The sequence below is a fragment of the Zasmidium cellare genome (assembly GCF_010093935.1).
Source record: "Zasmidium cellare ATCC 36951 unplaced genomic scaffold M409scaffold_6, whole genome shotgun sequence".
NCBI classification, from domain to species: domain Eukaryota; kingdom Fungi; phylum Ascomycota; class Dothideomycetes; order Mycosphaerellales; family Mycosphaerellaceae; genus Zasmidium; species Zasmidium cellare.
Genome location: NW_022986950.1, coordinates 552,663 through 564,945, shown reverse-complemented (window position 1 = coordinate 564,945; position 12,283 = coordinate 552,663). Strand labels below are relative to the sequence as shown.

The 12,283-nt window shown below is 53.3% G+C and overlaps 6 protein-coding genes across 6 annotated transcripts; 3 read left to right on the top strand and 3 right to left on the bottom strand.

Annotated features, from left to right (window-relative positions):
* Nucleotides 1-209: 209 nt before the first annotated feature.
* Nucleotides 210-1,464, bottom strand: M409DRAFT_18930 (uncharacterized protein; the record flags this gene model as incomplete). The annotated part of the gene is made up of 2 exons (XM_033804708.1): nt 210-757; nt 804-1,464. The coding sequence occupies 2 exons, from the start codon at nt 1,462-1,464 to the stop codon at nt 210-212; spliced, it is 1,209 nt and encodes a 402-aa protein (XP_033671849.1).
* A 1,399-nt stretch (nt 1,465-2,863) lies between these two features.
* M409DRAFT_51199 (uncharacterized protein) lies at nt 2,864-4,480 on the bottom strand (the record flags this gene model as incomplete). Its single annotated transcript, XM_033811740.1, has 2 exons — nt 2,864-4,130; nt 4,179-4,480. The coding sequence occupies 2 exons, from the start codon at nt 4,478-4,480 to the stop codon at nt 2,864-2,866; spliced, it is 1,569 nt and encodes a 522-aa protein (XP_033671848.1).
* A 566-nt stretch (nt 4,481-5,046) lies between these two features.
* Nucleotides 5,047-6,517, top strand: M409DRAFT_51198 (uncharacterized protein; the record flags this gene model as incomplete). Its single annotated transcript, XM_033811739.1, has 2 exons — nt 5,047-5,112; nt 5,162-6,517. 2 exons carry the CDS (start codon nt 5,047-5,049, stop codon nt 6,515-6,517), a joined length of 1,422 nt encoding a protein of 473 aa, XP_033671847.1.
* Nucleotides 6,518-6,736: 219 nt separating this feature from the next.
* Nucleotides 6,737-8,767, bottom strand: M409DRAFT_63966 (uncharacterized protein; the record flags this gene model as incomplete). The annotated part of the gene is made up of 3 exons (XM_033815855.1): nt 6,737-7,716; nt 7,764-8,530; nt 8,586-8,767. The coding sequence occupies 3 exons, from the start codon at nt 8,765-8,767 to the stop codon at nt 6,737-6,739; spliced, it is 1,929 nt and encodes a 642-aa protein (XP_033671846.1).
* A 455-nt stretch (nt 8,768-9,222) lies between these two features.
* On the top strand, nt 9,223-10,329 carry M409DRAFT_63965 (uncharacterized protein; the record flags this gene model as incomplete). The annotated part of the gene is made up of 4 exons (XM_033815854.1): nt 9,223-9,253; nt 9,303-9,861; nt 9,924-9,950; nt 10,008-10,329. The coding sequence occupies 4 exons, from the start codon at nt 9,223-9,225 to the stop codon at nt 10,327-10,329; spliced, it is 939 nt and encodes a 312-aa protein (XP_033671845.1).
* Nucleotides 10,330-10,772: 443 nt separating this feature from the next.
* M409DRAFT_51195 (uncharacterized protein) lies at nt 10,773-12,053 on the top strand (the record flags this gene model as incomplete). The annotated part of the gene is made up of 2 exons (XM_033811738.1): nt 10,773-11,346; nt 11,395-12,053. 2 exons carry the CDS (start codon nt 10,773-10,775, stop codon nt 12,051-12,053), a joined length of 1,233 nt encoding a protein of 410 aa, XP_033671844.1.
* Nucleotides 12,054-12,283: the final 230 nt, after the last annotated feature.

The following is a 12,283-nucleotide window of genomic DNA, read 5'->3' as shown; positions in this document are numbered from 1 at the left end:
CCGACTTTCGGCGCCTGACCATTTCGACCGCCCGTGGCAGTCCCACGACTCTCCCAAGATCTTCTACTCCACCCGCTCGGTCTTTATGACGGTGCCAGACTCCCGCTTTACCGTTGGCCGTCGATCCTTCCAGAGCTCATGCAGTTCATCTTCGAAAGGATTGACAACGGCCCAAGAGTCTGCTCCTTCCGCAAGATTGCGATTCAATCTCAGCCCGAGACGCTGTCGGATGATATCAGCGTCGTGGAAGCGCTTGATCTCTCCCCGCGATGCATCAGGTCGGTGAAGTTCTGCAAGGCGTGAATGCTTCCATCGTCGCTGTTCTGCTGCTGGTATGCTTCGTCCGCCCAGCTGACCTGCCATTGCCCGAGAGTGGATAACCAGGATGCATGAGCACCCTTAACGGAGGCCATGCGGTCGAGGAAGGTCTTCATCCGATTCGTGGTATCTCGCCGGCCATATTCCGTCTTTGGCATCATGGAATCAACCACCTTGGCCATCTTCTGGTCTCGGTCGATGTGAAAGGCAATCCAGTGCCCGCTGCCTTCGTTGGCAACGCCGTAGACGTTGACGACGCCTTCGTCCGGTCGGAACGGCAGACGACCTCGCTGTGCCAAGCCTTGGAAAATCTGGTCTCGAGCTGCTGCGTAGACGCCGTTCATATGCTTCGGTACGGCGACATGACCAAAACCGCGGTCTTGGATCGCCTGCCTTGTCCATGAAGCATGTCCTGTCGCTGAGCTTGGAGTCTGGGCCGCTGAAGAAGCTCCATAGCAGACGGTGCACTCCAAGGTCAGGGTTACCATACGGCGATAGCCAGTCATTGCGCATTGCTGACGTCCACGAGTCATAAAGCCTCTGCTGCTGGACTTCGTCCCCAGTCTGGATTACCGCTGGATTGGGAGGAGCGCTAGCCGGGATCGAGTGCGCGAAACTGGACGCAGCATCAATGCCCATACCATCACCGTGTGGAGCGGACTGAGCAAGCGGAAGAGGATGCGGCTCGGGTCGAGTAATGGCCATGTCCATCAACCGATGCGGTCCCAGGCCTTTGGTATTGACTTTGAGCGGACCTCCGCCGCTGGATTCCTGCACGTTGTTAGAGGCGTCGCCATTGTCCAACCGTGGCTTCTTGTGAGCAGAAGGAAATGCCCCTGAGCTGCATGGTGGCTTGTTGTCCGGCTGGGACAACTCTGTCTCCTTTGCTGCTGCTCTCTGGGCATCCTCCCTCTTTCTCTTCTCTCTGAAATCCACCAGCCTGGCCTTCATGTCCGCCTGGGCTTTGCGTTGCCTCATTTCCCGGGCCTCTGCAGGTGTTGGCGACCACAGGCGGACTACCGGCGGTCCAACTTGGATTTCGTCCGGCAAAGGCTCACGCGAACGCGATTCTAGGGCTATGGGTGGGTTCGGCGGTGCCGATCCTCCGTTCGAGCTTGGCTTGCGAGGCGAAGCAAATAGCGACATGGCGAGGGGATGTAAAAGTTGATACAGGCGGATGCCTGACCAGATCACTCAATTAAAAGTACAGAACTCGACCCGGAGGGAGTTCTGAGAGAGCGAGCTGCTCGACTGCAATGAAGGAGGAGCGGCTCGGGGGGAAGGTATGCAAAAGTTGATACACGCAGATGCGTGACCGAGACGACTGCTCAAGCCCAGAGGCGAGCGGTCAGCGAAGCGCTCGAACCCCAGCGCCTGGGCAGCTGGGGTGAGCACAACGGGGGGAGATGTCTGCAATCTGGCACGAAGAGGGGCGCACAGCGGACGCTGCCACCCAAACTCTTGTTATTGCTGGTCGTGAAGGGGAGGAGGGAGGACGCGGAGCGACGAAGCTGTCTGGAATTGGCTGCGTGGCGGGGCGTGCCGCACGCCAAGCCCGGATCGCGGCGCCGACGACGGCAGCAGAATTGGGGGAGCTGAATCTCTCTGTTGCCAGCACCTTGTTTTAGATTCCTTCGTCGCAATGCTTTCCGCCGATCGGACTTCCTACGTTCTTCGCTCATGTCGACACATCCCGTGGTGGCTGACGGGAGCCTCTCGAGCCGACATCACCCTCCTGGCAAAGTTTCACACATACAGATAACAAGAAGAAGACATCAAGCGCCTGCAACATAACTCTCCGTCTGGCAAGGAGACTGTCAGGGCCGGAAGAAGCTCGAGATGGCATGGTGAGACATCAGTTCCTCGGGGATACTGTGAACCAGGACGAACCGATAAGCACTACCACCTTCATCAATTTGGCGAGCTTTCAGACAGCTATGCCAGCTTTTCGAGCGACTCGTTGTTCTCTCGCGGCGAATCTCGAGCATTCTTCTGGAACTCGCCATCCTTTGAAGCAACAGGTTCAACCTTTCTCGGCGCCAGAAAGGCCTTGAAGCGTGGTGCTTGGGATTGAACGTAGTCGTTCTGTATATCAGAAAGGGTTACTATCATTCTTTGATGGCTTTGAGGTTTGGAGGATGCCATCATGGACCGGCGAGCAAGAGGTGAGGTCGGCTCGTATTGAATCCGACGATACCCACTCTGAATGCGGGAAAGATCCGCCTCACAACAATAGACAACACAAGAGTACATCTTCCAACTTGCTCTTCAGCAACCATGGCTTCCATCGCCAGCACTTCCGCCACATCGGGTCATTGCAAACGTGTCGCCGATTCCATCGAGATCACCACGATCGTCACCATCTTAAGAGCCGGGAGTGGAAGTTGAGAGAAGAGCGGCAAGAGATGGAAGCTTGGTTCGCACGGTTGGCATAACAATGATCAGAGAAGTGACAAGGAAGAAATTGGCTCGGACTTGTGTCGTATGAGATGTACAGCATACACTGGAATCGATACATTGCCCACAGATTGGCAGCAGTCACCTCTTATACTTGCGTTGCTCTCTTACGAATGCCAAGCCAGCATTCGTCTGGCTTCTTCGAAAAACCCTCGTGCGATTCCAGCACCTGCTGATACAGCTCGAACTCATACCGATGGAACGCAGTCCCCACAATCAGCGCCAGCTCCATGTGCGCGACATTTTGTCCAACGCAGGCTCTGGGCCCGAAAGAGAAGGGATTGAAGCAGATCTTCTGCCTGGGTGTCAGGTTTCCTGGAAGCCATCTGTCTGGCTTGAACTCGTCCACATCATCTCCCCAAACTTCGGCATCGTGATGGATGGTGTAGCTCGGCACTGAGAGTACCGTGCCAGTTGGAAAGAGCGTGTCTTGATGTTGTACTCCAGTCGCCGACGTTACGATCCTCGGAAGGCCGATAGCCGATGTGGAGTGCAATCTTATGGCCTCATCGATGCACCTCCTCAGGAACGGAAGGCTCTTGACTTCAGCGTGTGATGCGATGTCAGCAGACTCTGGAATTGCCGCATCAAGCTCAGCCTGCAGTCGCGGGATGATGGTCCCTGGAGCAGCACGTTCGCCATGCAGGATCCAGTAAAAGACGGCACAAGCAGTGTTCGAGACGGTGTCACTGCCTGCGATCAGCTGCGTAAGAGCTTCCGAGATGAGTTCATCCCGTGGCATGGGATTTCCTTTCGAATCTTTGGCTTGGACCAACATGTCGAGGATGTCGTTTCGCTGCTTCTGACCCTTCTCCGCCTTCTCGTTTGCGTCCAATCGCTTTGATACGGCGGCAACAGCGATCCCATGAAGGTTCTTGACTGACTTGAGGCCGTTGGAGAAGAATGGATCCGGCAGATACTTTGCCCACGGTCGAAGGGACAGCATCAAACCCAACGTCGAGCTGACTTCTCCTCTTCGATTGAGTGTCTCGGCACCTGGAGCCAGCACTATGGGACCATGAGGCTCAAGCTGGGCCTCGCACTCATCACGACCCTTGTCGACCATGCCGAATGGAGCTCCAAAAGCAAGATCTCCGATGATGTCGAACGCAATGTAGGTACACCAAGGCATCATGTTGATCTGAGCGAAGCCGTTACTCTTGGTAGGATACGAGGCGATGCGATCGAGTTGCCTTATCCAGCGCCGGAGATTGTCGGCCATATGTGTCTCGAATGCGTGGACTGCGCCCGGAGAAAAGGCATGGGCAATGATTTTGCGCTTGCGAGTGTGCTCGACTCGATCTCGCACGTTGAAGACCCCGGGCACACCTGAAACAAACGCTTCGTAGAAGTGGCTGGACAACGTCAATCCTTGAGCTAACAGGCCAGAAACCAGGACTCACTCTTTGAGAAAGCCATTTCCATGCGCATAGACAGTCTGCAGACCTTCCGGCTGTGCAATCGAGACATGGTTGAAGCCAATTCTCACTACTGGACCATACTTGCGATGAGCCCAATCCACCCACGCAAACTTCTTGCCATTCCGCGCTCCCAAAGCCACCCAGATATTGCTGAACTTGGCGACCACGGGCCCGGGAATGTGTTGAAGGTGTTTGTAGGTCGTGAAATAGGGGAGAACGTAGTAAAGAACGAGCCATACCGGCGCAAGGACGCTGGCCAGCACGAGGAATCTTTCAAGGCCCATGTTTGAGACTTCTAGAGCTGACAAGAGCTGAAAGGACGACAAACAGAAGGAGCCACTGGCTTCAGCAGCTATATTGCTTACCGCGTTGATGCTCAATGCTGGATTTTGCATACATGCTAATTTGTCAGATATCAACGCTGCCTTGCAGCCCCACTCTTGTAGGTCGTCTTGAGAGCCAACAAGGCGAGATGCACAAGGTTAGAGACCAGGTCAAGGGGCATCGAAGCCATTGAAGTGTTGTGTTGATAGCTGACTGCTGAGCTGACGATCCTTTTCCCCGCCCCCACCGTTGGGGCAGACGGAGCCCTGCAGGCCTATCGGCGTATCTCTGCTCACGTTCAAGCAGCTTCCCAAGAGAAAGGTGATGTGAGCAAACAGAATGGGACATTTGGAATTTCGCTATTTCCTCAGCAAATACCAAAGTATGCTGACAAGCACACCCAGTCGGTGTTCTGCTATGGTAATATCTTATGTGAAGCCTTGAAATTTCTTGTGCACATCAGGCAAGTCCAAAGTCTTGCTGTCGATTGTTGGTTTCCAACACTGTTCAGAACTTGGACCGCACAATGGCCATATTCAGAGGCGTGAAAGTCCAGAGACAGATACAGCGTCCAGTCGACGAAAGATTGAACGTGAGTGATGCTCTGACAAATTCGCCAGCCATTGAGCTGACCTAAGCAGGTTGTCATAGTTGGAGCCGGCCTTGGAGGTCTCGGTGCAGCAATATCGCTCCTACTCGCTGGCCACGAAGTCCATGTTTTGGAATCAGCCTCGCAGATTGGAGAAGTTGGGGCGGGCATCCAAGTGTTGCCGAACAGCTCGAGAGTCTTGATCCAGTGGGGCTTGGGACCAAGACTGGCCAGGCTCGCCACCATTCCAGAGCAAGTCACCATGCTTGGATGGAAGGGCAATGTGTTGACGACCCACGACTTCCCCGCGACGGCCAGAGAATACGGAGCGCCATTCTGGGATTTTCATCGCGCGGACTTACACGAGGCGTTGCTGGAGCGGGCTCAAGAACTCGGGGTCACCTTTCAGACGAATTCTCGAGTAGTCAACGTCGACTTGTCGAGACCTGATATCTCAACTGTGGAACTAGTCGATGGAAGACGAATCTCAGCGGACCTCGTCATCGGCGCCGACGGCATCTTCTCCAAGTGTCGAGAAATCATGGTCGGGTACCAAAGCCCCCCAGTCGCTACAGGAGACCTTGCATACCGCGTGCTCCTCAGCACCGAAGGCATGCGAGACGATCCCGAGCTATCGGCATTCCTCGAAAGCCATCACGTCCGCTACTGGATGGGACCCGAAAAGCACGCCGTCACCTACGTCCTCCGCAATGGCGATCTCCTGAACATGGTCCTCCTCGTCCCGGACGATATGCCCCCTGGAGCCCCCACGATCGACGCCAGTGTCGACGAAATGCGCGCTTTGTTCGCGGATTGGGATCCGCGCATCTCCAAGGTGCTTGGGTTTTGCAAGTCGGTGCAGAAATGGCGGCTCTCTTACAGGCCGGGACTTGAGACGCCGTGGTATAACGAGACGGGGACGTTTGCGTTGCTGGGGGACGCGGTGCATGCCACGCTCCCCTACCTCGCTTCGGGCGCTGGGATGTCGTTTGAGGATGGTGCTGTTATCGGGCATTGCTTTGGTCGCATCGGCGATAAGTCCATGGCCTCGAAACTGGCCGCCCTTTCCATCTACGAAAAATGCAGGCGGCACCGCACAGAATCCATCGTTGATCGGGGTAATCACCAACAACATCTCTACCACATCGACGACGGCGAGGAGCAGCGTGCTCGAGACGAGCGGTTCAGGGCGTTTGAGCAGGTCGAGAAGGAAGTTCGAGATAAAGGCTTGAGAGGCGGTGGGTATGTTCTGCCAGAGGGTTTGGAGGATGGCACGGACCCGCTTGCTTGGAGGAGACATGGGGTTGGGAGGTGGTTGATTGGGTATGATTGTGAGAGGGATGTTGAGGAGATTTGGCCAAGGCAGGAGGGCGATGTGGAGGTTGGAGGTGTGAGGGCCTCGCTGTAAGAGGCTGCGTACGTAATGAACAGAAGGTGTGTTTGATTGCGAAGAGCCTAGTACAAACGACAGAATCTTTGGAAAGTGAAGTCGAAGTATGGCTCTGAGGGTCTTGCAGACGTATTTTCAACGATGTCGTTGGTCAACGGATTGATGGATTAGAGTGTTTACTCGAACCTCACGAAATAGTATTTGTTCGGTGGAATGGAGTAACATTCGAGCATATCGCTAAATCTCCAAGAAGCTCGAGTAGTACTCATGTACCACGTTCGCCGCATCGACAGCCCTGTCCTTCGTATTATCCCAGCGATGCAAATGCCCAATGTACCCATCCGGTCTCACATTGACAACAGCACACTCACTCCCAGCCATACATCCAACCCACTTCTCAAAGCAGTGCTTCGAATCCTTATTCTGTACCGCACAGTCATCAAGATACACCGTCCAGGGGCTCTGCCGTAGCAGCTGAGGAAGATCCGAGATCTCGAATTCGGCCTTGGGGGTTGCGGTGATTAGGGTTGGTGTTATGAGGTTGTTGAAGGTTAGGTAGCGCTCGGGACGGACGTATTCATCCAGGCAGTTTTGTGTTCGAGGTTTCTTCGTGTATGATAATGCTGACGCGGAGGTTGATGACGAAGTGGATAGCTCGTCGCAGAGAATCTCCAAAAATGGCTTGACCTGCAAGATATCGGGACAGATGAGGTACATCCTGAATTGACCGAGCATAGGGATATCCAGCTGGAGGTCAACTGGATTTGCGTCGAGATACCTGGTCGCCTTGACAGGCGTTAGAAGTTGGCCGGGTTGTAAGGGGCTGTCTGACAGTGATGGCTTGTTCAAAATATTGCTCGTATACTCCGCTCCTACCCCCGAGATAAATCGAATATTCTTCAAGAAGTTCTGCGCGAGAGCTTCCGGATCGCCTGCGTGGAAAGAATTGGCGTGTTCGAAGTCGAAGTTGATCAAGTCTTGGGCGACTTTCCGTCGCTCGTGTTCGTAGGTTTCGAGGAGGTGTGGTTTTGCTAGACCTCGTACCGCGAGGTTGAGCTTCCAAGCTAGGTTGAGGGAATCGTGCATTGAGGTGTTCATCCCTTGAGCTGCTTTTGGGCTGTGTGTGTGGGATGCATCGCCTGCGATGAAAACTCGCTGTGAGGCGTCTGTAAAGTGGCGGGCGACTCGTTGGCCGATTTGGTAGATGCCGAACCATTCTTACCAGATTAGCACATATAAAAATTGCTGAGGATTTCAAACTTACCAACACTCGTCCACTGCAGTCCATAAGGTTGGAATATCAACCGCGCCTGCTCCATCACAAACTCCTTTGTCGCTCTTTCCTTCGGCAGCCGACTGCCATCTTCTGACTTGAGCTCAATGTACAGCCTCGTCATCCCTCGCTCTCGCGGGATGCATAATACATTGCCGTACTTGTGTGAGTATACCACCGCTTTACTCCAGAGATCGGGAAAGTCGCTTTCGATCTCGCCGTCCAAGACTCCCCAGATAGCCTCTGATGACGCTCCTTCAGCTTCCACGCCCATTGACTTGCGGACTTTGGAATGTGCTCCATCGCAGCCGACGAGGTATCGACTTCGAATGGAAGTCGGGTTGCCCGTTGTTAGGTCGTCGTACAGGACCTCAGGTGCCGCATCGTCGCCCTCGTCCTGCGAATACGAAGAGAAGGCCGCGTTTCTGACCACATTCACCCCGCGAGATTGCAAATCTTCCAAGAATACATCCTCGACCATGCCCTGGTGAACAAGCAAAATGTACGGGTCCAAAAGATCAACAACCGGAGGATAATGCACTTCCCGACTCGTCCGTCTCAGAGGAGTCTCTGCCGTGGAGCTCCAGAAACAAATGTCGTGGATTCTTACGCCTCGTTTGAGGAGATTGTCGGCTAATCGCATCTGCTTCAAGGTTTCGATGGTTTTAGGTTGCAGGCCATCTGCTCGGCCAGTGGAGGTTTGACTTGGTCGGTCGTCAATGATTGTTGTCTTGATGCCGAAGCGAACAAGATTTGCTCTGCAGAATTCTCATCAGCTGGCTTTCTCAATTTGGTTCTCTTGAAAGTACTCACGCCAGCATCAATCCAGCCGGTCCGGCGCCAACGACAACAACATCGCAGATACCTTCGGCACTTGCACTCTCATCATTCAACTTCCCAGGAGACATGTTCGACACTTGCTTGGCAGAAACCGACGAGTGGCCGCCATTTTGGACAACTTCTCCAGCCGCATTTCTCTTTCGACTCGATGCCATGATATCCCATCTTTCATGAACAGGCCTCAGGCATGAGCATGACTGTGCCGAGAGCTGGCGAACAAACTGTTGAGGAAGCTCCAGGAAGGAGCGATAGGCCGAACTTTACTCCCACTCTTGCCCGAGCTTCAGGGGTGAGCTCGCCGTGTAGAGTGGGGCTTTGGATCCGATGCAATGCAGAAGGTACGACTTCCACCACCTTCATCGCAGAACTACCTTCGAAGGCGTGACACATCGTAGTGATGCCTTCAGGTAACTCTTTCCACTATTGGTGGCTGCGTTATCCGTGATCTCGCATCTAGCCGAGATTCCAGTCTTGCCCGACAGCCTCGCCTCCGGTCTTGGCACTTCGCGATGTCGCCAGCACAACATGGAGTCTGCGAGATCCCTTGGGGTGATGGATTCCAGTTGGTTTGAGTGCAATCGCAAATATCATTACGAGTCTGAAGTCAACCATGGGCAAAAAGCGTATTCTGGTCAGTTATGGTAAGTCAGCTTGCTTGAAAATTTGGAACTTCGCTGACGTATCAACCAGGCGTCGACATTGATGCAGTGGCGGGCTGGCTGGGCTCATATGGCGGAGAAGACAGCACGTCTGATATCTCAAGAGGCATCTGGGCTGGCACACATGGTACCAGAAGACTCCTCAAGCTCTTCGACAAGTACAACATCAAAGCAACATGGTTCATTCCAGGCCACACCCTTGAGACCTTTCCCGAGGACTGCGCCGCAGTACGAGATGCCGGACACGAAATTGGATTGCACGGCTACAGTCACGAGAACCCAGCAGACATGACTTTGGAGCAGCAGCGGGATGTCCTGGACAAGACCTACCGCTTGTTGACCGACTTTTGTGGAAAGCCACCTCGTGGTTCGGTTGCCCCTTGGTGGGAGACCAGTCTAGAGGGCTCTGAGTTGATGCTCTCGTATGGTATCGAATATGATCATTCCATGAGTCACGAAGATTGTCAAATGTACTGGCTTCGTACTGGAGATTCGTGGACGAAGATCGACTATTCCAAGAAGGCGGAGGAATGGATGAAGCCACTCGTTAAGGGTGAGACGACGGGTCTTGTTGAAATTCCAGGATCTTGGTACGTGGATTCTCAATTATAGGTTCCTCTATGGTAGTCTTTGCTAACATCTGTTGTAATAGGTACATTGACGATCTGCCGCCCATGATGTGAGCCTTACAATTAACATTGGTGATGGTCGAACTTGCATTAACTTTTGACTTCAGGTTCATCAAGAACAGCGCCAACAGCCATGGGTGGGTAAATCCTAGAGATGTGGAAGCAATTTGGATGGATCACTTCGACTACTACTACCGAGAGTTTGACGAGTTTGTTTTCCCAATGACAATTCATCCGGATGTCAGTGGACGACCTCACGTATTACTCATGCACGAGAGAATCATCGAACATATCAATAAGCATGAGGGGGTGGAATGGGTTACCATGGAGCAGATGTGTGATGAGTTTAAGAAGGCGAATTCTCCTCCCCCTGGCGCTTTGCTACCTGCGACGAGGGAGGAGGTTGAGAAGCGCTTGAAATTGCAATGAGAGTTTACGAAATTCGATGTTCTCAAGCATCAGTTATATCTATACGTAGCGTTATAGAAAAGTGCTGTGTGCACGGCTTTGACCGTGATGCTGTTCTTGCACAGGACAAACAAGGCTGAGAATGCGGTGCACCCAAGCACCGAAATCTTCAACTAGCCTCGTCCTTCCACTGCCCGTGATACTGCAAGGCCTTAATCTTTCCGACAGGATCAATCTAGGCAAACCTAGACTTGCCGTCAGATATGGTTGGACAGCGAAAGGTAGTCGGGATGCAGTCGGCGCTTCAAAAATAGTTTTGCCGCGCTAAACCTTTGCTTCCCACCCTTGAATACGGCAGACGTGAGGACTTTTTGCTTCTCAATTGACTTTTTTATTGTACTTGGACAAGACGAGTACACTAATTTTGAGAATTGTATCTATTCTCCGTGATCAATCTATTCGCAATGCCTTCCGCACTCACTCCGCCACCCTACGCTCCTCTGCGGGACACCAGCCTCTTTCAGCCCGTTCGAATCGGAAGAATTGAGCTTCAGCACCGCATCGTTCAGGCACCTCTTACGCGAATGAGAGCAGTGAAAGAAAGTGACGGCGTACACGTTCCTGGAGATCTGGCTCTCGAATACTACACTCAACGGGCGAGCAAAGGAGGCTTGCAGCTGACGGAGGCCACTGACATCTCACACTACGCTTCTGGGTACCCTGGAGTTCCTGGAATATTTACCGAGAGTCAAGTCGCTGGATGGCGGAGAATCACTGATGCAGTTCATGTTAAAGGAGGTTTCATCTTTTGCCAGCTTTGGCACACCGGCAGAGCCTCACCTCCGAGTTTTCGAAATGGCCAGCAGGCCTTCAGCGCCAGCAACATTGCCATATCAGGCAAAGCTCTCGATGGCACGGAGTATGGCGACAATCCCCCAAAGCCAGCGACATTGGAAGATATCCGAAATACCGTCAAGGCCTTTGAGACTGCTGCTCTAAAAGCGATCGACGCTGGTTTTGATGGGGTCGAAATCCATGGTGAGTCTTAATGTTTCTCACTGAAGAAGTCTTGCTGATTGAAGCCAGGTGCCAACGGATATCTGTTGGATCAATTCCTTCACGATAATGTGAACAAGCGAACAGACGAATACGGAGGATCCGTGGAAAACAGATGCCGATTCCCTCTGGAAGTCGTCCGAGCCGTCAGTAAGGCCATTGGTGGCGAGAGGGTTGGGATCCGTCTCTCGCCATTCAACTACTTCCAAGACACCAAGGACAGTGCTTCGGTGAAACACTGGACATATCTTTGCGAGCAGCTGGCAGCCTTACCCGAGGAGCTCAAGCCAGCCTACGTGCACAGTGTCGAGCCTCGCTTCGATGAAGTTCTGGACGAGCAGGCAAAGCTGGATGCTTTATCTGCGTATGCCAATGGCCTGACCCCTGAAGCTGAGGCAACACGCAAGACGGCATACTCTCTGGATCCACTGCGACAGACGTTGGCTAAAGGCGGAATTCGGTTTCTTGCTGCTGGCAACTTCAATCGCGATAATGTAGTACCGAAACTTGACGCAGATGGAGCTGATGCGATTGTGATGGGGCGATGGTTCATTGCGAATCCTGATCTGCCTCGTCGGCTTGCTGATGGGTTGAGTTTGAATGAGTACGACCGGCACACCTTCTACGGAGCTGATCCACCTGAAAAGGGGTACACTGACTACCCATTCTTCGGCACTTCGTCTGCATGAGATGGTGCATGAAAAGAGGGATTGAGGGTCTGGAAAGGGCTCGCAGCCTTGTTATTCGCCCGAAGCGGAAGAGATGAAACGCATCTCATCCCCAAGGTGTGGAGGGGGACCAGGCTGAAGACTGCAATGCGAGCGGCTCGACTGTTCGGCAATTGGTGGAGAGCCCAAGGTTCAATTGAAGCGGAACAAGCAGGGTCTTCGGTCCTTTGCAAGGGAAGGTGCAGCTTGTC